This window comes from Mustela lutreola, chromosome 4, assembly GCF_030435805.1.
Source record: "Mustela lutreola isolate mMusLut2 chromosome 4, mMusLut2.pri, whole genome shotgun sequence".
In the NCBI taxonomy this organism is placed as follows: Eukaryota; Metazoa; Chordata; class Mammalia; order Carnivora; family Mustelidae; genus Mustela; species Mustela lutreola.
In genome coordinates this window covers 14,538,673-14,566,130 of record NC_081293.1, presented here as the reverse complement: position 1 = coordinate 14,566,130, position 27,458 = coordinate 14,538,673, and the positions used below count along the sequence as shown (strand labels likewise).

Below are 27,458 nucleotides of genomic sequence, written 5' to 3'. Positions count from 1 at the left end.
ACTGTGGATTCACAGCCCGTGGGAGGCTTCCCTAAGTGCCATTACTAACTGCTTGCTGCTGGAGAGAAAGTGTGACGACAAAGGATGCTTGTCTGTGGTCCTCTCCCTTCCCAGCTCCTCCGGGCCTCCTTCCTTTTGTGCCTCTCCGTATCGCATCTTTCTTATTTACAGCAGTGTACAGAACTGTTAGAGGAGAGACGATGTGAGATCGATAATTTTTTTTTCAACAGATTAGATTTGTCAGTATTCTTTAATAAGTAGGAACAAGAATCTTATAGATGAGTACAAGTGGCTGGGCCTGGTACAGCCCAGAGAACACCTGATATCATAAGAAAACTCCTTCAGTGGGAAGGACATCATGTTGGGGTAGAGTGGGTGTGGAAAGCAGATGGGTTGGGAAGGTGTGTGTCTGTACTAGGAAGAGTCTAGGAGGCGTCGCTCACACATTCCTTCTTGCACCTGCCAGCATATTGTGGCAACTTTCTATCCCCTCAAGTCTTCACTCTCAGAGCCTCAGTTGTGTCGTAAGTCATGTCTGGAAAGTAAATACTCTTCTGACCCCTCCACGGAGTAGCTGTACGAGTCACGTGAGATTTTAAAGAGTTTTGTCAACCATTTGGTACTTGGAAAAAGGGCTAGTAGAGATTGTTATCCAAAGAGATAATTTTAAATTACTGTAACTACCTGCTATTAACTAAACACATTAGGCAACTATACAACTAACGCTGAGAAAAATATTCAATTTTCTGACAAATGATAATTTTGTCTTATTCAAAATTTGTCTTATTTTCCTGAGGTGATCTCAGAAAGTATAGAGCAATTTACAGAGATTAACCGGTCCCAACTTTGCTTTTTTGAGGAAAATAAAGGGGAATAGCTAAAGTCATAGAAAACTTGAGGGCTGTGTTGGCTAGAGTTGGAGAAATCAGTTTATATTTATAAAAATGTTTAGGTTCATGGAAAAGGGGCATAGTCCTTTTAAAAATAAAGCTGTAGTCAGAGAGCTATCTGGGCACCAGTGTAAAATAGAGAATTTTTTCACAATTAGTTGGTGCTGATGTCTTCTGTGGGGTGAACCTCATCTTGGTGAGGCGCGGCCAATGGCCTGTTGCCTCCACTAACACAGTTGGGAAGATTGACTCCTATCATCAGGAGCCAGAGGACAGTGATGAAGGGGGATAGAAGTTTGAAGGTTCTTTCTATATTTCTTCATAACTTGACATCTTTTTATACTTGTCTTATTTCTTCAAATCTCGTAGACTCTCTGGGTTCTCAGCTTTGTACTTTAAATAGTCATGTGTCTCCTGTGACATCACATAACTTCTAGATGAGATGGAGAATTGGGAAAGAACCAGGCACTAGAATGACGACAGGCCTCAGTTTGAGTCCCCATGCTTCCACTTGCATTGCACAGGCAAAAAGTGGCCGCCATGATCACGTAGACAGCTCCTCAACCCACAGCCAACTATCTGCTCTCTAACTCTCTCCTCACTTATGCTGTCCTTGTTTGCTTCAAATCCGTGCCTCTGAAGCTTGTCTCTGCCTGACCCCTGGCTGCCCCCGCCCCAGATCTGACAGTAACATGAATTATGGTCTCAACAGACAAAGATCTATGGTTGTGAGATGCAGTTAAGTAGCAAGGTAATTCCCTTCTAAATCGAAAATGACCATCACAAGTATTTTCATGACACAGTATTTCATTTTAGTGCATTTTAAAATAATTCTTCCAGGACATACAAGAAAAGAGAAAAAAAGGAAATTGAAATAGCAAACTGAGAATTGATAGTGCTCAAATATAGTAAGTAGGCAAGTTAAAGGCACCTCTGATTGAGAAGAAAAACAGGGCTAAGTAATAGAGCTGCCATTTATTAAATGCTTACATTATGCCACATAGTATACCAAGTACTTATATAAGTAAGTTGTCTGGTTTACTCATTGCTAAAACCCCAGGAGTTACTGGCACTATTTTTAATCCCTTTGTAAAGGTGAAGATACTTGGGCCTAACATCACATGGTCTGTAAGTGGTAGAGCAAGGATTCAAACTCAGTTTTGCTTTTCATAGTATAATATACCTGCCCGCAAGAAGGACCTCAAAGCCTGTGTCGTATCAGAACCACATGTAACGCTGGAATGTTCTATCATAAATTAGAATATTAAAGCTGAGTGATAAGAATAAGTTATTTTTGTGTAAAAATGCATGGTAAGTTTGGGGCGCCTGGGTGTCTCAGTCATTTAAGCGTCCAACTTCTAATTTTGGCTCGGGTCGTGAGATCGAGCCCTGCGCTGGGCTCCAGGATCCGTGGATGTCTGCTCGAGATTCTCTCTCTCCCGCTTCCTCTGCCACCCCCCACTGCTCTCTAAAATATACAAATAAATATTTTAATAAAATGTATAGGTTAAACAGACCATTGAAGAGTAACAAAACAAAATAACAACACTAGCATTTACTGAACACTTGCTCTATGTCAGGCAGTGTCCTAAATGCTTTAAAAGTATCAGCTTATTTTATCCTCACAACAACCTGATGAGGTAGATAGTATAATCATTGTCATTTTACAGACGAGAAGACCACACACAGAGTTAAGAAATGCGCTCCTTTTACACAGTAAGGGGTAGGGTTAAGAATTGCATCGAGGTAGCATTCAATCAGAGGCTCCCCTTGTAAGCTCTGTCCTGTACCAACCACCTGCTAAACTCTAGTCCTGTGTTCTAGCTGCTCTGAAGTATCGTCTTTTAAAGCTGGAGTGGGAAGCTTGGCCTCACTGGCGGCAGTGACCTACCCTTCACCACTTGGATTTAATACCTGGCTGATTCTTGGTGAAGAAATGCAAGGAAGGAAATACTTCTTAGAAAATGATTCTTCATGTCTGTGCTCTGCGCAGCTGCTGGAGCACTTCACTTGCCCACCGTCACGGACGGACCGTAACTGAGCTCTTTTCCCTCTAGAGTAAAGTCAGTGGTTCTCGGGAGTCAGCTCTGTCGCACCCGTCCAAGCCCCACCTCCTTGGCCCACTCTGAGAGCTCGCTCCCCCAATAGGCCTGTGGAGCCTGACATGACACACTCTAGCTTCGCTTGCTGCTGTCCATTAGAAAGTCCACAAAATTCCTTCTTTATCCTTTATAGTGTTTGGATGACACATCTTATTAAACCATCCTGTCCCTTGAGCCATATTATTTTCGATTCTTTAGTGTTGGGATGATACCTGTATTTCTCCTGAACTTTTTGAAAGTCACTTTCCTAAGTGTGAGGATGCTTGTCTGAGTCTCAGCACACTCAGCACTGCTTGTTTGGTGACCCAATGGCCCCCGTCTGTCTTGCCCCTCACAGTCCCCCACTTTACCTTCAGGAACGCACAGTGTCATTAGGCAAACCCCTATATTTTCGATCTCCTCAGCCAATTAGAATGTTCCCTTTATCTTGCTGCTCGAACTGAAGCCTGGCTGTTCCCCGAGGAAACGACTTCCCCTGCAGCTGTCTCGGGGTGTTCCCGTGGCCCTTCCTTCTCTAGACCCAGAAAGCAGGCCATGCGCTTCTCTGCTTTTTCGGAAGCTATGCCACCACTGCCTCCAGATACTGGATTTCATACATCCTGTTCTCTGACCCCTCCCCTCTGTAGTTCCAGCTCACTTCCTCTATTAACCTCTGCTTGCCAGAGTCTTTGATCTCCACCGGGACCTCCAATCCATAAGCCTGAGCACTTTCTTCGTTGTGAACACCCCTCCCTCATCGCGGTAATCTTCTCCTCCCCCTACTTTACGTTTCCTTTCACACCCTGAACAACCTGGTCTCTCTCTCCCTTGCTCCTGTGTCCTCTCAGACCTCCTCCAGCCTTGGTTAAACCCAATTTGCCCAGTTCTCTGTCTACTCCAGTTCTGCCCCCCAAGCAGCAAAAAGAGGCTGGAAGAAACCCAAAACAAAAATGGTTTTATTTCAACCTTATGACCACAACTTTGACAAATCTTACATTGCCCGAGTCCATCTGTTGGTCTTTTTGCTGGTGCTTGAATGCACCATTTCCACTCCTCCCTGGGGACCTTTTCCTTTAATGCGACTTCTCATTGGTTTCTGACTCTTCACATGGCCTCGCCACGCCCGCCCCCACTTCATTCAGATCATACTTACATTTCACTTCCTCTGAGAGGCCTTCCCTGGTCCCCCTCTGTAATGTAACCTGCTTGACCTGCTCTAATCACATATTCTTGTGTTTGTTTTTCGACCATCGTCTTCCCTTCTCTGGAAAGGGAAAGACCCCTCTGTCTTGTTCACTGTTCTTTGCGGAGACTGATCTGCAACAGTCCTATTCAAAGCATGGGCTTGAAAAGAATCTGTAGGACGAATGAATTATTTCGGTCCAGTATTTTAAATTCTAAGAGAGCATGGTCATGCTCTTGAATGCTCTCGTTACATTCCTGTTTACTTCTATGCTAATCAGAACCAGAACAGAATATCTGCTTCTTTATTCTTTGAGCCCAAGAAATGAAACTGTCAATTGCTTAAGTTACATGATATCATCAGTTTCTGCTTGTTTTGAACGGAATGAGACTGCCAGCAGCCATATAGCGAGTGTTGGGTTTGGAATCCGTATTAAGAAACATCATCCTAGTTTTTTCTCTAATTGGATGTCTACATTGTAGGACTAGTTACATTACCTCATCTCCCAGCCGAGTTCCTTCTGTCATGCGTCCATCCTCAAGGTGAAGCTTTCTACCAGGGTATGTATCTTGTAGCCTTGCAGTGAGAGGAGGCAACCTTTACAGAAAAGTATTGATGGAGATGTTCCTCCCAACAGGTTTAGTTTTTTTGTAGCAGTACATTTTACAACCAAATAAGACTTAATTATGTTCTGGGTTCAAAAAAATCTGTATCTCGCTAATACTTAGAGTGTGTGTTAGTATGTCCCACAGTGCTCAGTAACTGCTCTTTAGCTCACCTACTCCCTCTGCCCCAGAGAGTCTCAATATGTAATTAGTGCTCGAGGAATAAGGGCTGCAGTTCTTCCTCTTACTGTTATTGTTGTTAGAGGAAACCCTTAAAAATTCATATTTACTGAAAGCATCTGACTTAGCAGACCAACAGAAGAAATTAGTATTTTCTCTGCCATCCCTTTTGACACCTTATAAAACCTCAGTGATATTAATTAATTTCTCCTCTTCTACTGTGCCTGCATGCAAAATAAGGATGACCTCTTTCTCTGGAAGCTTCATGACTTAACAAAAAAATAAGATACATTGAGTCGTTTGAAAACGAAGTGTGAAGGGTAAGCAATGCTTGCTCAGTTCTTTAGACTATTGACCTAGCCGTGGAGTGAGCACTGAGATAATCATTTCTGCCCTTTTCTGAAGGGAAAAATAACCATCAGAGTTCGCCAGGCAAGATAGGAAAAATTAAAGAGGGAAGCCACCATGGTCCCAACGAGCAAGCATTGTTATGGGAAGATTAGTGACAGCAATAACACAGAAGCTTGACAAAACCGCGTGAAAAACAGAAGTGTACATGTCTAATAACCCTATCTGTACCATAACATATTGTATATGGATCTGGCCAAAGTCACTTTCTCACCAACAAGGACATTTTTTATTAAAACCATGAATGCTGTGGTGGGGCGGGGAAGTACTGCCCAGGGCCCCCTTCAGGACGGAGCCTGTTAGTCTCACAGCTCACAGCTCTGGGTCCCTCTCCAGGAATTGCCCTTTGCTGAGAGAAGCTGCCTCACCAACACTACCATCCTCCCGTATCCTTGGGCGGGGGGTTGAGTTCTTGGCCTCTTGCCTCCATTGATACAACTCCGAAGGTCCACACCACTCATCACAAATGAACTTTTCCCTCTGCACATCTCTGCTTCCATCACCCCACGCGGATTCCTGAGGGTACTTCTCAAAAAACTTCTTGCACACAAATCTCAGAGTCTCGGAATCTGTTTCCTAGGAAACCTGACATATAACATATACCATGTCTACAATCTAAGGAATAGTTATTATGAGCATTTCCAATTTTATGAATATCATCAATTTTATGATGATCACAAAACTCGCGTAACTAAGTGAATTTCCCCATTGACATTTGCCATGCTATGTGATATGGGGCTTATTTCTCCAATGCGAGTAGCTTCAGTGACCCCCAAAAAGGGAAAAATGCCCTGAGGGATCAGAGTTAGTCACAGTTTCAGTGTTATACTTCATGATCACTTCCAAACAGCAGAAAAAGATGGCAAACAATCAATACTCTGTTAGAGGTCAGATTGTGACCGGGGAGACTATGTGTTTCCCACGGCTGCCATAACAAATTACCACAAACGTGGTGGCTTAAAATGACAGAAATTTATCCTCACTGTTCTAGAGGCCAGGGGTCTGAAATGAAGGTTCTGGCAGGTTTGGTTCCTTTAGGACACCCTGACGGAGAACCTGTTCTAAGACACTGTCCTGTTTCTGGTGACTGCCGGCAAACCTGGGCATCTCCGCGGCATGGGCCTGATCATGCCATCACCTCCGGTCTCCGTACAGAGTGTACCCTCTGTATGCTCTCTTCTCTTCCTAAAAGGCCATCAGGCCCACCTTAATCCAGCATGACCTCTCCTTAACTAATTACATCTGCAAAGGCCCTGTTTTCAGATGTGGTCACATTTTGAGGTGGTGGGTGGACATGACCTTCTGTGTGGATACTGTTCAACTTGGTACAGAGACCACGTGAGGAAACAAACCAGATTTCCTTCCCTGTGGGCACTTTTATTTGTGCTATGAATCTTTTAATTAACCTGCTGTCCTTTTTAAAGAAAACACAGTGGACCAGATGTGTGCAGTGGGCCACGCCCAGTGACAGAAGGCTCCTCAAAAGTTTAATCAATCAGATAATTAGTAAGACCAAGAGGGAGCAGCATGAGTGAAACCAGAGGAAGGATCATTACACAGACTCTGACCATTAATTTTTAGTCATACTGAAAAAGGAGCTTTAGCGGGGAAAAGATCTGGAGAGAGATTTTATTCACTGCCGCATACTTCCATTTTTTAAAGCAAGCTCTGATGAGGTAGCTGAGTTCACACAATCAGATCATTTACGGGAAAGGCCAAGAGGAATGCTACACAAATATATTTAGTTTGGTCATGGAAGGAGTCTACATGTCTCAGGTCCTAGGCAGGGCAGCAAGCCTTCCCCGTGGGTTCCAGAGACTCTTAGAATGACCAGGGTGACTGAGTGACTGAAAGCCTCCTCCGCCCACTGTTCCCTTTCATTTTTCCCCTTTTAGCCCTTTGGATTATAAAATCAAGGAAATTTAATCTAGCAAATAATGGTGAGAGAGCTGGTGAGCAAAAAGTCTTCCCAGGCCACGCAGAGACACATAAAAACACTCTTAGGAACCTATTCGTCCATAAGAGAGTTTTCTGTTTGCTGTATAAGCCAAAGGTTTCAGTGGAATATTTATCTTTTTAATAGCTTTTCCCCCCCTGAACTTTCTACCACTGGTGCTGATCAATGATCATCTTCCCTGCAAACTTGGAACTTCATTCCAACTTTAATGTACAGGCACTGCTGTAGCGGTGCCAAACTTCAGAACGAAGTCTGAGTGAACGAAAGTGCCCAGGAGGGAAAGATAAGAAAAGATCTGGACACATTAACCTCCCTTACTCCATTGCCATGAATCACCAGAACAAAGGGGAAGGGGGATTTTTAGGGTGGAATAGATAACATAGCTAATATTCAGTTGGATTTGACTTTAAAAAATTGTGTTTGCGAATGATTTGACCTAATATAAAAATTTAAACACCTGTTTTTTTGCTAGGCACTCTGCTAAATACCTTACTCATATGTTGTCCTTTATCATCTTCAGAGTAACTTTGCAGGATTGGCGTTATAAATTCTCTTCTTCATCTAAAGAGCCTGAGGCGTCATAAAGTTAAATAATTTGCCTAAGATCCCGTAAGATTTGAACCCAATTCTGCTTTACATGCAGTCAAGGCATCTGGGCATGATGAATATATCTAGACTTTATAATAAGATTACTTCTAAACCTTATGCTAAAATTATTGATATTAGAAAGGCTACCCTGCCCACAAACTTCAAGGGATCTAAGAGGATTGCTACAGACGGTCAAGATGTTCATGGGACTGGTGGTAGAGAAATGCATCAGGACTTCGAACAATGCTAACAGGTCATGACACATGGATAGCAACAGGGTATAGATATTAGGGGGGGATGAGAAAAATTCTTGGGAAGAAGCTCACTTCGGTGTTTGCATCAGTGATGAACTTTAAAAGTGGTTGTGTTAGCCACTGGCGGCCATGCAGTCTTCGGGGTGCCTTATATAGAGACAAATAAGCAAAAGGAAGTTGGCGTTGGTGGCTTTTTAAGGAAGAAAAAGGAAGAAAAGAAACCTTTGGAGCTACTCCGTATTCATGCATATATCTGCAGCTCCATGTACCCTCAGCATATTGTGAAAACTGATATTTAAAATGGTGATCATGGGGCAGCAAGACATGTTAAATTATGTTTAATCTATTCCAGTCTTGTCGGAAAAAAGGGACATGGATATTTATTTTGAGATTTCATACTTACTAAAAAAAAAATACCTGAAAATAGCGAAGACTTGGTCCTTACAGAGTTAATGTTCAGCTTTCTGTCAGCCATAATGACTCATTGTTAAAGAAATCCAGGTTGGTTTTACTGTATCATAATTACATACATGTTTTTTATAACAAGTCAAATAAGCTCTTCCATTCAGAATTTTGTCCATGCTTTTGTTACTTATAATAAGCTGTGATTGGTTTAATAATATAGTAGAAAGTCATTTATTATGCTGGATCTATTAACATTTGATTCCTCATTAAGAATATTGCCTTGTCTGCACTTTCATTCTTTCTGCTGACAGTTAGTTTTCACAGTGCTTCTTGATTTAGTTTTATGATTGAAGTTTCAGGAATAAATGTTTTAATTTAATGTTCACTTGGTATAAGAGATTTGACCAATAGTTTAATAAAAGAGCATTGTGAATTCCTGATGGAGAAGGGCTTGCTGGTATGCGTTTGGGACGATTTGCGCCATGTCTTAATGAAGGTCCCAGAAACCCACTATGTGCTGCCCTTGTGAGGTCCCATCTGAGCACCCAAGCACGCCTTTCTGAGCAAGTAGTGATGATCTCAGTCATCCCAGCTGGGAAGTGTGCTGAGGGGCTGATGAGGGACCTGTTTCACGGATGGCACCTGCCTACTAAACATTTCCTAGGCTCTATCCCTAGGGAGCTTATAGCAATTTCCCAAATAAGCTATGTATCTTTTACCTCTGCATTCATGCTTTTCCTTCCGCTAGAAATCTCTGTCCTTCCTTGTTCTCCTAATGAACTGCAAGTCATCCTCTGACAGGTAAAATCCTTCCCCAGGAGACTCCCTCCTCTACTATCCCCAAGCGTCTTTGCATAACTCTGTGAGCCAGTTTGGCTGTTAGTCACAGTTGCCATCAGCTTGAGGGCCCCGCCAGGGCAGGCACTGGGCGTGTGCAGCAAGCACTCCACCCCTACTTGACAGCAGGGGACCTAGCACAGTTACTCCTTGCATTGAGTTGATCTGTCAGTTGCAGGGCTCAGGTCACATCTTGCATGGATAATGTAATGTGTTTTGGAAGGGACCTGCCTAGAGTGTAATACCAAGATCTTGATTTTCCAACTTTTCTGCTGGTTTAGTTCTATCTGTAGTAGATTGAGCTTCTGTCCGTAACATTTGCCATTAAGTGTAGAGATTTACCTTGTGCACAATTTGGGAAAGAAAGAACAAATACCCATTTATCCATGAAATATCTATTAAATAGCACAGCCTTAGGTGCCAGGGAGAGTCTACTCTGCGTAGCACATAATGCTCTCGTCAGATTAGACACCTTGATCAAACAATGGAAAAATGGGCAGATTTTTCAGTGGCAGTGTTGATGGAACATGATAGGAAATTTGACATTGGGATCAGATTTTCCCTACTCTATAAGCCATTAATAAAATCCTCTCCTGGAGGCTGAACTTCTTAATAAATCTATTTCAAACCATTAGCAGAGATTTAAAACAATATTGTCTCTGCCTTAAGATATATAGGTAGAGAGAGAGAGAAATTTTTTTAATCCTCATCACAACACTATGAGGAAGGTATAGTTATCCCGTTTTCTAGATGGGCAACTCCAGACACAGAGAGGTTGTGATCTGACCAATGTCACACTTCGCTGGGTGAGAGAGCAGGACCTTGAACCAGGCAGTGGTGGCTAAAGGTTTCTCTCTTAGCCACATTACACTTCCCTTCAGTGGTTTATGATAGGAAAATTTACTCCTGATTATTATTATTTTTAAAGATCTTACTTATTTATTCATTTATTAGCGAAGGAGAATGAGCATGGGGGCGGGGGGGAGGCGCAGAGGGAGATAATCTCAAGCAGACTTTCTGCTGAGCATGGAGCCTGGTGCGGGGCTCAATCCCATGACTCTGAGACCATGACCTAAGCTGAAATCTAGAGTCAGACTTAAATGACTGAGCCACCCAGGTGCCCCAACTCCTGCTTATTGAGAGAAAGTAGAGTGAGGAAGTCTTGGAGTGGCCTAGGATGACCTGGGATGGCTTCTTGCAGAGGAATTTTGAGCCAGATCTTGCAGAAATAGTAGATGTTGGCAAGTAGTCTAGGTGGATGGAATGGCCTGAACAAAAGCACAGTGCTGGTCTTAAGCAAGACAGGAAGTCAGCTAATTTGGCAGGCACGGGCACATTTGTCTCACACACTATTAAGTGTCACTTTTTGAGGTCAAAAAGGATGGTCCTAATTTTTGAAATAAATATATGAAGTGTAGTGGATAGGTTGCTTTTTGCACTGGAGAAAAGTGAAGCCTGGCAATTGTTTAATAAATGATCAATTTCAAATTTTTAAAAATACTGTCAGGAATCACCTTTTAGAGATAGTGTGTGCAAAGTCACCTCCTATTAGCATTCATATTTATTGAGCAATTCAGGGCAAAGCATGATTACATAATATCTCCAAATCAGATAATATCCTCATTTTCTGGGACCTAACTACCTACTTAAAAATCAGTTAGTAAAACTGCTGTGATCGCAACCAGCCTCTTCACTCTGCAAGTCAGTGCCACACAATTAAAATAAATGTAAAGTTCGGTTTGGTTTAAACCAGATATTATACTATAGATATAAACCTGTGTGTGTGTGTGTGTGTGTGTGTGTAGTGAGAGATTTTGAACAGAGATCGAACAGGGAGGCATTTCAACAATGGAAAAAAATACTTGGTACAATATGAAAATTAAGCTTACAATTGGAATACCTTTGGAGTCTCAAGAGCAGCATACTGATTCTGTGAATATTGTGTTTTATTCCTTTACCTATTCCCACATGTAATCCTTTATTCTCTTTGAATTTGCTTCTAATGCAGTTTAACCCTGGTTTTGACGGTGTCCATCAACTTAATTTCTTTTATTAATATGAATTCTTCTTTTAGCGAGTAAAGCTAGCTAATCTGTTTTTTCCCTTTATCATTTCATGCAGAGCAAATAGTAAATAAGGAAGGAATATGATTTTCACTTCTGTTTTTCCCAAGTGTAAACAATGAAGTCAGAGACTCTGTGCCCGAGATCTAGAGCCTTGGTATTTGTTGATCCTATGGAATCAACGCCCTTGATTAGCTATAAGCCAAGCCATCAGGCTGACTTAATTCTATGCTCAGTAAATTAATTCTATTTTACTAATGTGACTAAAAACTAAATTTCATATCAATATAAACACTCATTAAACTGCAAATACCAAGTTGTGCAAGCTGTTGAAAAGACTCATTTTTATTTATAGATGGATTCTGATAAGAATAGCATTAGAAGTGGTTTAGTAGGGAAATGTTAGAGTGATTAATGTGCAGTTGTTTGCATTTTTAATATTTCACTCATATATCAGATTAGTATTTGTGCATACTGTCAGACTTTATTCTGTCCTTGTCAAAACACTTATTACTGCTGACAGGTATAACATATCCACGTTAATCCTTAATTCCTTGATTCAATTTTCTAATTGCTTTTTTGGCATGCGATGGTGGCCATTTAGGTTTATGTGATGTATTCATCATATGGTATAATAATGTGCTTTAAAAATTAGACGTGTCATTTAAAGTAACTGAACAAGAAAAAAAATGACTAAAGATTGGAAATTTCAAATTTCACCATATTAGACAAAGTATTAGATATTGGTATGTCACACATTCTGGAGATTGTCCATAAATCATGGTCACAGAGTGTTAAAGGGACCCTAAAAATCATACCATCTATTTGTTCATTTTTCAGTTGGGGAAATTGACTTAGTAACATGCCCAGTATTACACAAATCCATGCTGGCAGAGCTGGTCCAAGAACTCAAGTGTTCTGAACCCTGGTCGGGAATGAGGCAGGTGCATGCATATGACTTTTAAAAGTGATATCTTAAGTTCACTCCTACATTAATAGCCAAACTGAAAGAATGAGATATTCTTTGTCTGCTTAAGTTGTATTTTTAGCAGTATCATAAGGTGGTTAAAAACCAAGATACTAGAATCAGACAGATCTGAGTGTCAGTCTGTCCCTCGACCTGCCCCTCCCTCACTGTGTCACCCTGAGCATATTATCTGACCTTTCTGAATTTTAATTTCTTCCTTTTATATAATAGAAAATAACATAATAATTCATGTAAAATGCTTAGCACAGCCCTTGAAACCAGTAAGTACTCACTAATTGTTAGTTAATATTTTTTTTAATGTTTTATTATCCCCTTAATATCTATAGGAGAAACTGAGTCATGCCTACCATGTGACAGTTTCATTTATGCTTTGATTCACACACTTGTCGTGTGAAAGATGTCCTCTGTTAGATGGTGTAGGTCAACCAAAGAGGGCTCCAACGTGGTATCTGGCTTAGTGGAGCAGGAATCTAACAGAGGCATATGACATGTACGTCAGTAGCTCAGGTAAAAGATTGGGAGACGTAAGTCCTCAAAGGTGGCACAGGCACCATGCTTAGGCATTTCAAAGAGAGAAGGTTGAGTGCAGAGGTGATAAGGATGGATAAGAAACTGGGCCTATCCTCAAAGAGTTCGTTCCAATGGGATGATAGGGTATTTATGCAAGTGCCATGCAAGGTGGAAAGTGAGGAGGGCCATGAAAGGTACAATTGAAGTGGCGGGGGGGTGGGAGGTTGGGGTACCAGGTGGTGGGTATTATAGAGGGCACGGATTGCATGGAGCACTGGGTGTGGTGCAAAAATAATGAATACTGTTAAGCTGAAAATAAAAACAAACAAACAAAGGGAGAGAGACGTAAATTTGTATATTTTGAATAGTTCCAATTATTGCATGGAGAGCTTGAAAACAAAGCAACAAAGAAAACCTTGCCTGATGGTAGAGAGGAAAGGTCTCCTAGACACTAGGAATATTATGAGTGAAGACGGCACAGATTCTGGAAACCCTGGGCACAGGGTTGAAGAGTGAACACTTACACGGACTAAAACATAGAGTTTGTGCAGAATAAAAGATGATGTTTGATGAGAGCCTGGCAATCCTAAAATGCCATTTTTGGACTCCATGTTACAGAGATCACAACGACCTGTCATCAAACCATTTTGGCCCACAGATGTCTTCTTTTGACAGCAACAATTTTGAGATGTAATGTCTTTAAAGAAATCTCATACTTTAGTAGTACCCACTACTTTTTGTCTTCTTCTAGAAGATAATCTTCCTACCTACTGTAGGCATTGTACATAGTGCTTAGGCATACAAGCTCAGACGGTAGGTTACATTTTTCCAAATCATGGCCCTGTCACCTATTAGGTCTACAACTCTAATTATGTTACTTGAACTCTCTGAGCTTCAGTTTCATTATCTGTCAAAGGGGAGTAGTTCCTAGCTCATGGAGTAAGGTTAAACTCATGTAAGCACACAGCACAGCACAAGGCATATTGTGAGCATTTAAGAAATGTTGGCCATTGTTAAATTACCCACCTGGGCCTTGAAGGAATTTGAGTTTGCAACCTTACTTTGAAACTAGTGAACATTTTTGAGAAAGGAAATTTTTTTTTTTTAATCTTCTGAGGCCTAGAGTATCAGACTACTTAAATTGTTAGGACTAGTCCAAGGACATCAAATAATTCTGTTAAATCCTCAGCTGCTGGGGTGAGGGTTTCCAGTAATGGGGCTTCAGTGTGATTTCTGGGAATGAACCACTCACACATTTACTCACTCTCTCAGTGGGCCAGTGGAGGAAGGAACAAGTACGTGGCCCCCTTTGCCCACTGGCGTCTTCTAAGCATCCCCTGACTTGCAGGACCAGTTTCCCAGGCTATGTTGAACGGTGGCCTCACTTTCAGAATACTTCTTTTTCAGTCATTATAAATTTAAAGAACTGTCATCTTGAAAATCCTTATGATTCCAGAAGCTTCTCTGGTAACTTGCTTGTCTTCAGTAGCTGAAAAATGGAACGAGATAACACAGAATTGTTGCCTCTAAAAACAAGAACTTGAAAATATGAGTACAATAGTTTTGAAAACACTAGAGTGAACAAAACAAGCCTTTTTCACTCTAAAAGTGCTGTGTGCTTAATAAACAAAGACTGCTAATTATATAACTGTCAGTGAATTTTCTGGCTTGGTCTAACACCAGTTTCTTGTGGTACAACAAATATGAAACTGCCTGGAAGTAAATCACAGCCTCTAAGTGCTGTGGGCAAACAAATCTATGCCTTATCTCTTTCAAAGGAAGCCATGGAAAATGCATGATAAATCGCACAGTTCAGTGAACATGTTATGTCATTGTGAAATGATTTTGATTCATGGTTATGTATCTATCGCTAAACAACTGGCAAACCTCAAGGTATCAGAAATATCATTCATGGGGTTTTGCTATTTTCTGCTACAAAAATCAAGTGCTATAAAATGAGGATTTTTCCTTTTTATTTAAAATTCTTTATTGAAAGTGAGATTTGCCACAAATTCTTTGGAAATAATTTTTTAAGTTATGTGATTTCTTGCCAGAAAAGTCAAAGGGCTGAGCTCGTTACTAATATTCTTAACATACTGAATAATTCATACTTTTGCTAATATCCTTTTATGAAAATTTTATAGCCAAAATAGAAAAACTTGTAAGCCAATTTGACTTTAAAATAGAATTTTAAGCTCTTTTCACATGGCTTATCAATATAAAAAATTCTGAATGTTTGCAGTACAATAGCAGCAGAATTAAGAGTAGGGAATTATTGTAAGAATGCTTTCTCAGAAGTGGCTTTTTTACGGGCATAATTTCTTTTCTGTGGTCAAGATATTTTACTACACTCTTCATCTGTTGCTGATTCTCTGACATTAAATAATTAAGTTGTTTTCCACCCTAAATTTACAGTTATTTTTTACTAATTTTTCCCTCAGTTAGTGCTTTTGGCATTAGCATTTGATGTTTAAAACCTTTTCTTCCAGTATTAAAAACAGCAGAAAGGTAGGCTGACAACACAGTCAACTGATGTGCTCCCAAATTGTTTCCTGTTTTCTAAATCCCCTAAGCCAGGAACCACCATTTCTCAAGTGGTTTTTGTTGTTGTTTTGTTTTATTATATTGTAATCATAAACTTATTTTCTTCTCATTTTTGTAATCAAATATTTTCATCTAAATTTGTATATTTTGAATAGTTCCAATCATTGCATGGAGAGCTTGAAAACAAAACAACAAAGAGAATCTTGCCTGATGGTAGAAAGGATAAGTATTTCTTAGGTATATTAAAGAGGATTTTAATATATCTGATATATCACCATTATTTAAACCTGAATTTATTTTATTTTTTCTTCGTATATTTTAACCAATTGACCTTTGCATATACTTTGCATTTATTAAATTAGAATAAATTTCAGAAGCCTAGAAATATGGTTCAAAACATTCATAGTATTTTTCTGTTAGCCTTGGAATATGACAAGCCTATTCTCTAAATATTTACATCATTGGAGACTATCTATGTACTTATGCTGATTTTGACTTAACATTTTCAAAAATAAGTCTGTTAAATTAAATGTAAGCTTTAAAGTGTAAAACCATAGATCATGTAACTTGATACAAAGTATTGCAACATGGCTTACAGCATATTCCTGGAAGATTTTTATGCCCTTTACTTCTGCCATCATGGCCACTTTCACCTTTATATTGAAAACTCCCAAAATGTATCTGTATGAGGATAATTTTAAAACACGAGATTTATGTTGCTATAAAGGAGAAATCCTTTATAACCACATAAAACTGTTGTCACCAGAAATTTCAGTCTAATTTTTACATGAAAGGGGACATATTTTATCTTTAATGCCTCATTAAACTTTCTGGAAATGGCAGTATTCTAAAATATTCTTGGTGAATGACTACATATGTCTGTATTTCTTTGAGAAGTTCAAATATGATCAACAACAACAAAAAAACCAAACAAATCATTTGTTCTAATAATTAAACCATTGGCATTTTTCCTTCTATTTTGTCTTCATGCATAGATCTTGTATTGACACGTCAGCCATGTCCCACCTGCAGTTTTTTCAGGGAAGTAGCCAAAATCACCTTTCCTATGCTAAAATGATATCCTTGCTGTTTCAGAGGTGACATTGGTATTTACACCTTAATTCCTTGTGCATGTTTGTATTCACACGTGTGCATGGAATGTGTGTGTTCACACACCTATGAGCTTGCACATGGATTTATGCCACGTGTATGGTTCATATCTGTTTGCACATGCACACATATGATAAACTGTATTGTGTGGTTAAGAGGGTAGACTCAGGAGGCAGCCTGCCTGAGTGTAAATCTCAACCCTTCTCTTTCCTCATTATATACATTTAAATAGGTCATTTTAACTTTGCTTCAGTGTTCTCACTATAAGATTTAAATGAGTTCATATATGTAAAGAATTGTGAGTATCTAATTCATAGTAAGTACTTAATACAAAACTAGCTATTACTACTATAATCATTATCATATTTTCACTGACTCTATTCCTAGGGTCATGTTATATAGACAAATGCCTTAGTTGGTGATTACGACATACGTATTTCACTGAAGTGATATTAAAGATATGCTAACAAAATATTTTGTGTTGTAATCATTTAATTGGGTAAACTGTACTGTGTAGTGCATCATTGGTGGCAGGAAACAATTATGAGAAAGCAACACAAGTTGCATACCTTTGTGGCTCACAGACTACCCATCAAATATAGTGACACGCATTCATTTATCCAAACATAGGCAAACCGCACATCCCTTTTGCGCCAGGATTTGGTGTTAAAATGAAACATGGCACCATACAATCCAGCAGTCATACTCCTTGATATTTACTCCAAGGATCTGAGAACTTCTATCCACGTAAAAACTTACTTGCTAAAAAAGGAACAGCATGAAGGGAACAAGGGTGGATGGTAAACTTCTCTAAATGTACTTTATTTTTTAGATCTGACCCTGGAGCCATATCAGCATATTAAAATTATAAAGCAATATTAAATAAAAATGGAAAGGGGAACAATCCCTCAAAACAATCAGCTTCTGAATTCACAAACTTACCTAAATTGGGATGAACTCAGTGGCGAAACCACACTGAGAAGACCTATTTCAAGTGATTTTATTTTTATTTCTTTTTCCAAATGATTTTAAATATGCAGTATTTAAACACGCAATATATTCTTTGCAGGATCCTTAAGACAAAAACCCCCACAACTACAAAGAAGTCAATTTTAATTAGTTTTATTGTCACATATAATATAAAAAATATTTAAATTATATTTTATGCTATAATAAAAGTTATTATCAGTATTACTAGGTATCAGATTTTCAATCTAAGAGAAAAGAGATACAAAAATGCAAAGAAGTTAAAGCAAATTAAATTTGAATTGGCAATATCATTGTGAATTCATGATATATTTTTCCTTTTTAAAAACAATTCTCAGTTTGGAGGGCACATTGATATTTTACACAATTCCACCTTTCCCGAAGACATGATATCCATTTTCTGGGAATGCTGTTCACTGTCTTCAGCTGTCAACCTCTTCAGGTATTACTGTAACAGCAGAGAGCCACCTTTTCCAAGGTCATGACCCTTCCCAAGGGCAATGATATGTAAAAACTGATCTTTGGAGGAGCATAACTGCTTGGCCCTCTTGGCCCAACTTGATTGTTGAAAGATCATTCTGGCTCTAGGTCTTCTCTTGGCCCTGCATCTCAGTTTAGCCCTTTCCCTCTATCTAACAAGGCTTCACTTCTTTTTTCTTCTACATTTTTTTAAATTTTTTATTTTTTATAAACATATATTTTTATCCCCAGGGGTACAGGTCTGTGAATTACCAGGTTTACACACTTCACAGCACTCACCAAAGCACATTTTTTTTTTTACATTTTTTTTCAACCATAAGAACCTCTGCTTGGTAACTCTTTCTCCCAGGGAGTTTGCTTCTTTGGAAATCTAATTTATGACACTGAGCTCTGTTGCTTAAAATGTCCTAGAAGAATGGCCAGCCCAGTAGTAATAAATACCTCTTATGTCTGGAATTAATACCACTTTCCAGCAAGTTTCCTTAGAGGAAGGTCTGATTATAGGTCTGGGACAGGCAGAAGACAAGGAAGCTATCAAAGGCTTTTGTGGTCATGTCAGAACTCAGGAGTCAATTTGAAAACATTCTCATTGTTCAAAGATTTTGAATATTCAATAGAACAATTTGAACAATTGATAAAACTAATAAAAAATTATAGAAGCTACCAATTGAAACACATCAGAAGTATTAAAAGTTATAATTTTATAATGATAATATAAATTGTCATGTTTGGAGAATGCTAGCAAATAATTATTTTGAAAATTGATAAATGAAAGGGAATAATCAAGTATTTAGCCTACTTTTCCTATAAAAACTGTATACAAACTCTCACTAAACTAAGAAGAGGGGAATTTCCTTAACATATTGAAGAATATCTGCACAAATCCTACAACTAACATCATGCTTAACGATGAGAAAGTAGAAGCATTCCTCCCAAGATCAAGTACAAGGAAGGTTGTCCCCTTCTCACCACTCCTTTTCAACACTATACTGGAAATTGCAGCTAATGCATTATGACAAGAAAAAGAAATGAAAGGTATACAGATGGGTATGCAAAAAATGAAACTCTCTTTATTCACACATGACATGATTTTCTATGTAGAAAAGTCCAAAGAATCAACAAAAGTACTCACAGAATGATAAGCAATTACAGCAAGGTTGCAAGATACAAGGTTAAAATACAAGTCAGTTTCTTTCCTGTGAACCAGCAATGAACAAGTAGGATTTAAAATTAAAGATATAATAGCATTTATACTACTACCCCTCAAAATGAAATACTTAGATATAAATCTAACAAAATATGTACAAGATCTATATGAGGAAAACTATAAAAGTTTGATGAATAAAATAAAAAAGAACTAATAAAGGTAAAGTTACTCTGTGTTCATGAATATGGATGATCAATATTGTCAAGATATCAGCTCTTCCCAACCTGATGTATAGATTCAAAACAATCCCAATCAAAATACCAGGTTCTTTTGTGAATATCTACAAATTAACTCTAAATTTTATATGGAGAGGCAAAAGATCCAGAATAGCCAACACAGTATTGAAGTTGGGAGGCCTGACACTAGCCAACTGTAGATTACTGAACCTATAGTAATCTACAGTAATCAAGATAGTGTAGTATTGGTAAAAGAATAGACAATTAGATCAATGAAACAGAATAGAGTGCGGAATTAGACCTACATAAATATAGTCTGTTGATCTTTGTCAAAGGATCAAATGCAATGCAGTGAAGCAAAGTCAGTCTTTTTGAGAAATGGTTCTGGAACAACTGGACATCCAGTGCAAAAAAATGAATCTAGAAACCTACCTTAAACCTTCCACAAAAATTAACTCAAAATGGATGATAGACCTAAATGTAAACTGCAAAACTATAAAAGTCCTGCATAACCTAGAAGAACACCTGATGACCTGGAATATGGCAATGACTTTTTAGAGACAACACCAAAAACACAATTTATGAAAGAAATAATTATGAAGCTGGAATTCATCAAAATCAAAAACTTTTGCTCTTTAGAAGAGAATATCAAGAGAATGGAAAGACAAAACACAAACTGGGAGAAACTATTTGCAAAAGAGACATCTGATAAAAAAAAATTGCTTTCTGAAATACACAAAGAACTCTTAAATCTCAACAATAAGAAGCAAGCCAATTAAAAGTTGTCCAAAGACCTTAACAGATACCTCACCAAAGGAGACATAAGGAATAGCAAATAAGCATATGAAAAGATCCTTCATATCATATATCATCAGAGAAGTTCAAATTAAAACAGCAGCAAGATGTCACTGCACACCTTTTAGAATGGCCCAAATCTGGAACACTGACACCATTAAATGCTGGTGAAGAGAAAGAGCAAGAGGAGATCTTATTCATTGATGGTGGTAATGCAAAATGATACAGCCACTTTGGAAGACAATTGATGATTTCTTAAAGAACTAAACATGCTGTACTATAAGATCCAGCAGTCACACTCCTTGATAGTTTCCCAGTGGAGCTGAAAACTTACATTCACACAAGAGCCACCACATGGATGTTTAGAGTAGCTTTATTTATTTTATTTCTTTATATTTTTAGAGAGAACACATGCAAATGGGGGGGGGGGGACAGAGGGAGAGAATCTTAATCAGGCTCCCTGCCCAGCACTGGGACACAACATGGGGCGGTCTTATGACCCTGAGATCATGACCTAAGCCAAAGTCAAGAGTTAGACACTTCCCTGACTGAGCCACCCACGTACTCCATATAGCAGTAGCTTTATTTTTAATAGTGGAAATTTATAGGCATCCAAGGTGTCCTTCAGAAGGTGAATAGATAAATGAACTGTGGTACCTCCAGACAATGTAGTGTTTCTCGGCACTAAAAAGGAATGAGCTACAAGACAAGAGAAGCCATGGAGGAACCTTGGGTGCCTATTAATTACTAGTGAAAGAAGTCAACTTGAAAAGGTTAAATTCTGTGATTTCACAGACACTCTGGAAAAGGCAGAACTATGGAGCCACTAAGATCACTGGTGCCAGGGTTTGGGGTAGTGAGGAAGGGATAGATAGGTGGTACACGGGAATTTGGGGCAGTGAATATACTCTGTATGATACTATAATGGTGGATTCATGTCATTTACATTTGTCCAAACCCATAAACTATAACACAAGAGTGAACCCTAATGTAAACTATGGGCCTCTGATAACCGTGATATCAATGAAGGTTCATCAGTTGTAACAAATATACCTCCAGGTGGGGGCAGTTGATGATGTGGGAAGCTATGCATATGTTAAGGCAAAGTGTGTAGGGGAAATACTGTGCCTTCCTCTCACTTCTGCTGTGAACCTAGAGCTGCTCTAAACAATAAATTCTACATCACATGCTTGTAGTATAAGACTGATGAATTACAGACCTGTACCTCTGAAACCAATAATACATTATATGTGAACTTAAAAATTTAATAAAAATAATCCTGACAATTGTTTAAAAAAAGTCTAAAAATATCTAAAAAATAAAGTCTATCAAAGAAAAAAAAACTAAAGATAGAAAAAAGAGTACTTTTCAAAAATAAATATGTACCAATTTTTAACCCCCCCCAAAAATGTCTTCTAAATGTTAATGACCACCACTACAAAAACACTGTATTACAATGAGAAAATAGTCAATTGAACTATTAGAAAATGAGACATTTTCTGTCCCCATCCACTAGGAGTGTATAGGTTAAGTGACTTCAGCAAGGGTAGGAGAAAAGTAGAATCACAGTGTCCTGTCAATTATGCGAATTTAAGGTTGAGTTTTCTTTTTCAGGGAGCACCCAAGCCCATAGCCATTGAACCATGTGCTGGGAACAGAGCTGCTGTTCTGACTGTGTTTCTTTGTCTCCCTCGAGGATCATCAGGTGCCCCTCCTCCTGGACAGTCAGGTAAGACGAACATGGAGCCATCAGCAGTAAAACAAAAACACATAGACTAAATGGAAGAAATAAACAATGCTATCATGCAGCACAATGAGGATGCTTACATGGTTCTAATGGAAAGTGTCTTAGAATTTCTTAGAATGCAAACTTTTACCAAAATATCTAGAAATCCTCATTGCTATAAATTCAGATTTGCCAATGTTTCTCTTAGAAGTACATGTTAAATATGTGTGTATGTTTGTGTATAATGTATGTGAGTATGTATGTACACACACACACACACACACACACACACACACACACACATCCCAATGTGGTGTTGTAACTACAGTAGAAATCTCCCTGACATGGCAAGCAAATTTTTGACCCCTTTGGACCACTTATTTTTTCCCAGTATGTGTGTCATAGAGGATGCCAAATTATAAATGTGATCAAAATATGGAACCAAATTAAAGAGTTTACTTGCATGTTTAGAATGTGAAGTTGTGTCAGAGGATGATGGCTTGATGCCAGCCTCTCGGTACTTAATATATGTCCTTGTTCTCAGCACCAGACAGCTGGAGCCATGGGTCAGGGAATCCCCCCCACCCCCAAATGGCACAACCAGTCTTCGCCTCTGATTCTTTTCCTACCTGAAAATCATATTTTGAACTAGGGGGTAACTGGATGTGCCCTGTTGGAGGTCTTCTCATTGCTGTGATGTTGTCCACATTGTACACACACACACACACACACACACAATGTTGATATAACTTGTAATTAGATCACAAACTGTGCTTATGTCTCTCTTTTTACATATTCTATTCCACTTTCTTACAATGTGTAATTTTTCTGTCTCTGATTATTTGCTCTTTGCAACTCTTATGAAATGGCTGCTTTTTGAGGGTAAGGGTAATTTCCAATCTTTCTCTGGCAAAAAGTGCCAGAGATCTGGCAAGTTCTCAATAACAGTAATTGATGCTGAACTCACTTCCCTGATTATTTTATCTTTTCTTGGTTCCCTAGCTAGCCTTGACCTTGCATCTCACTTTCTTGATTTGTATCCAACCTGACACAGAAATGGAAGCTGTATTACTTTATTCCCTGTAAGCTTAAGATACTCCTAGAACAGGGTTTTTTTTTCCCGTATGGAGACGGAGGGTTTCCATCTCTTAAAAATGATTTGCCACTTACGGTACCTGATGATACCCTGTTGCAGGAATTTCTCCACAAAGTTTATGTGTAGGTGTTTGTTCAAAGAAATGAACATTCTCTGTGCTTTCTCATATATTGAGTGAATGCCTTGCTCTTCTTTCAGATCTACCAAGGTAAACGTAAATGGGATGCAGCAAGTGAAATAGTTTGGCACGGGTCAGATAAGATGGATAATTGTAGGTACTGGGCCCAGCTAATGGAAGTATTGTTTTAGGACTGGGATGATTTCCAAAGCAAACCCTTCACTAATGAAAACAGGTCTGTGTGATATACACTGAGGTTCTTCTGGATCCTTGACAAGATGACGTACTAATGGGCAGAGTGAAGGCAACTGCCAATACTCTGTCCCTTTAACCTTTGAAATCTTTTTGACTAATTTGAAAGAACCCAGTAGCAGTGTGGCCCATTACCTTAGCTGTGTTCTATTGCAGATGCATTATGATTGCTAACAGTAATGCTACCTTAGATGCGCATAGTGCTTTAATCTATACAGTGTTCTCTTATTTTTTGCATTTGATCCTCATGACAAGCCGTGCAATCAGTAGTATAAAACTCACTTTGTAAATGATGGAATTGAGGCATAGAAATCTATTTTCTATGGAAATTCAAGGAATAATTAGGAAACTACTGGAGTGTAGAGAAAAAAAAATACTGATAACCAACATGCCAGGTAGTTTTCCCTGATGCTACGTAGCAGAGAGGTTATTTCTCTATACTCCATAGCCCGTGTCTTCACAAAGCCCAGCATTTGAGGGAGTACTGAAAATGTCTATAGCGTTGATAAAGGTAGACAAAATTTTGAGTTAACTTACCATACTTTCTCAGAGCCTGTCAACTGAGCTGTATCAAAAATCTGTGTGCATAATTCAGGATGAGCTTGTTCTTTGTTTAAAAAAAAACTCATAAATGTTTTCTAGGTGTTTTTATAGGATTAGGAATACTCTTTGAGTCTACTTCAAAACAGTATTAGGTGCTGTCTGCAGTCTACTTTGAAATGCATCAAAAACATGGTATTGATGTATGGATTGGAGGTAGGATGGGTGGATGGAAGCTATATTATAAAGCAGGTCAAGTAATTGTTAATGGTAGAATGCAGGTGGTGGAAATACTGTCATTAAAATTCTTTCTACTTTGCTACATGTTTGAAATTTTTATAGTAAGATGTTAGGAAACAATAAAATTAAAAAAAAAAAAAGCTCCTGACTTCACTGCCACCACAAACAAACAAAAAACAGGCAGTGTTTGTAGAGAGAAATTTTCTAAAGTTCACGTCTCGGTTTTCCCTAAATAAGGCAAATACTGACACCAACATACAAATTATATGACTTATTTTTTTACTCTTCATCAAGATACTTGGTGTGTACACAGCCAATTAAAACTTAACATAGTACCGTCTACTACTTGAGAAGAAATGCATTCCAGGGATCATTTGAGAACCATATTGGCTCTTGGAAAGGAAGTGTTGACATTGGTTATCTCATTTCTAGAGTTTAGTTTACCGCATATCTTTGCAAGAAGTTCGTCTATGTGCCTATGCTTATCCCAGTGCCCTACACACAGAAAGCAGTTCAAAAACACTCTTCATGATGATGGTGGTAGAGAAGGAGCTTCATGGATCAGCTCCTGATGCCATCCCCACGATGGGATGAACAAGGTGCTAGGAGCCTTCTCCTGGCTTTTGAGTGACTTTATGTCTGCAGATATTAGCATATCTATTCAATGTCTAGTACGTCTTATTTATTAGATTAAAAGTTCTCTTGCAGTCCTTAGCTCAGTCTCAACATTTTTTACGAGGCCCTTTTTTGAAATGTAGCTTTCCAGATGTTGAGTGATGCTTTTCATAAGGTTTTCTTCATTAGCATGAATGAAAGCCCTGTAGACAAGGGTCAGTTTGGGGATAAAGAGAAGGCAGGAACATCTGAGGAGCATGGCGGTCTTCTCTCTGAAACTGAGTGCCAGCACCCACAAATACATGATTCGGAGACGCACGCGTGCTAGGTTAATCACCATCTCTTTTGAGCAACAGCTAGTAATTTTTTTTTTAAGATTTTTTATTTATTTATTTGACGGAGAGAGAGATCACAAGTAGACAGAGAGGCAGACTGAGAGAGAGAGAGAAGCAGGCTCCCCGCTGAGCAGAAAGCCCGATGTGGGGCTCGATCCCAGGACCCTGAGACCATGACCCGAGCCGAAGGCAGAGGCTTTAACCCACTGAGCCACCCAGGCACCCCTAGTAATTATTTTTTTAATTTAAAATATGACATGGTCTTTCTGGTTCATTCTCTTTCCACCAGAAAGTAGTTTAGGAATGCTTAGCAAGTCATAAGGGTCTAAAAATGTCGGAAGTCCTTTCCATGGCTTTCCTCTAAACAGAGATCGAAAGAAAAGCTGCAGATTCCTCCATCAGATTACCCCGTGCACTAATCTTTTTTTTTTTTTTTTCTTTTTTTAATGTAATGAAATTAGGTGTTTGTGAGCAGTTCTCCCTCTAGGTGGCTTAGAAGAGTAAAAGCAAAAGATATTAAATAGGCTTTTTGGCATTCCTGGAGCCGGACTAATTAGGTTCCCAGCTCCCCCACCCCGTAAACCTGCTGCTTCATTATTCTTTGTGAGAAACTGTGGCCAGCCATGCCAGACTCTTTGGGTTAACGTGGGATTTCTGCTGTTGACAATTTGTGCACTATACACCACTTTCTCTACTGACCTCAAGATGGTTGAAAGACTGACATCCCCAGGAAAACAGGGCCCGCCAAGTAACTGCTGCATGACACTAAACAACGAAGCATGTCTCCAGTCACCTTGGATGGCAAGGTCCCCAAGCGTTTTAGAGTCACATTAAGATGAAATGTGGACAAAGTAAATAGAGCTCTTCAAAAGCATAAATTGAAAATGATAATGATTGCTGTCACTTTGTGATGGAAGATTATGGATTTCATAGTTTATGGATTCTCACTAATAAGTAGCAAATTAAGTCTTCTCACTGGATTAAAAATCCCAGGGACCCACATGTCCACAGCCAAAAAGAAGCGATGTGCTTCAACTAAAGATGGAATTTTGTCCTGGTCTTGCCTCACGTTTGACTGAGTCTAACATTACCAAAAAGAACACTGTAGAAAAGCTAAGGTTTTTTATTCTATTTTTTTCTTTAGGCTTAGAAGTTTTGACAGGATGACCAGATTATTTTTAAAAATCTAAAATGCTGTGTAATGCTTAAAATGATAGTCTATTTACAGGGTCATGGATAACGATGACAAAAAAGAGACTTTGATTTAATTGAATGAAAAAGAGGTGGGAGAAAGGGAAGTAGTAATTCTGAGCATTGTCTCAGGTGCTTTCCATACAGTCATTGGTCTAAGCCTCTTAATGATTCTGGAAAGTAGCTATTGTTATCCCACAGCACCTGTGAAATATAGAAGGTCTTTGCAGTTCCAGGGACAGATTAGGTCTGCAGGTTCAAAGCATGGGACTCTCTTCCTCTGAAAGCTGTTTTTAAGCTAATTCACATTTCCAGAATCTTCTGAGTTTACTCATCCCTTAAGACTATTTTCCTTCCATAAATTTGCCACTGTATCTTCACACTTGTAGAAACACACCTGTTGATCTAATCTTAGCACTCTCTCTGTTAGGTGGCTGGAATAAGAAATAAAATTACTGAACCATATCAAGGCTCCGTTATGAAATATCTGGCATGGTAGTTACCTTTTAACCTCAAATCCAAATATTATTTGCATACACCATATGTATCTTCATAAAGAAGAAAGAAGAGGCTTTTCATGGCAAAATAAACTATAAAATTAGGCAGAGAGCCCAGGCAACACCAAAGAACCAAACACCTGGGATTATTGTTAATAAACATGACTCTGTGTCAAAAACACACCTGCTATTAAAAAGGCCCACAGATCAATCATAGAAAGTAATTTTGTCTTCTATCCAAAGTATAGTTACATAGTTACTGTGAATCTTCATGTACTACCTTTATTCATTTGAGAAATATTTAAATATGTCTGCCATAGACCAGACACTGGATATATGGTGGTGAACAAAAACAGAGTTCCTGCCCCTTTAGGGGGTACAGCATGTGTGGAGATAAACGTGAAGTAAGTAGTCACACAAGTAAACCAGTAAGACAAATTGTGCTAGGTGCTATGGACACAGAGTAAACAGTGCTATAGAGAGAGAGAGTGCTATAACTAGAGAGAGTTATATGGTCACTAAGCTTAATATCCTTCTAAGTGAGTAACAAAATGACAGTCACTCAAATCTCCTTTTTTCAGTTCTCACTTGCCACCAAGT

At 38.9% G+C, this 27,458-nt stretch overlaps 1 protein-coding gene across 1 annotated transcript in view; it reads left to right on the top strand.

Moving 5' to 3' along the window:
- Window positions 1-27,458, top strand: part of ATRNL1 (attractin like 1) — an 849,703-nt gene that overhangs the window by 716,967 nt on the left and 105,278 nt on the right. The window contains exon 28 of the mRNA XM_059173087.1: window positions 21,863-21,977. Coding sequence (XP_059029070.1) covers window positions 21,863-21,977 — 115 coding nt within the window. The remainder of the gene's footprint in view (window positions 1-21,862; window positions 21,978-27,458) is intronic.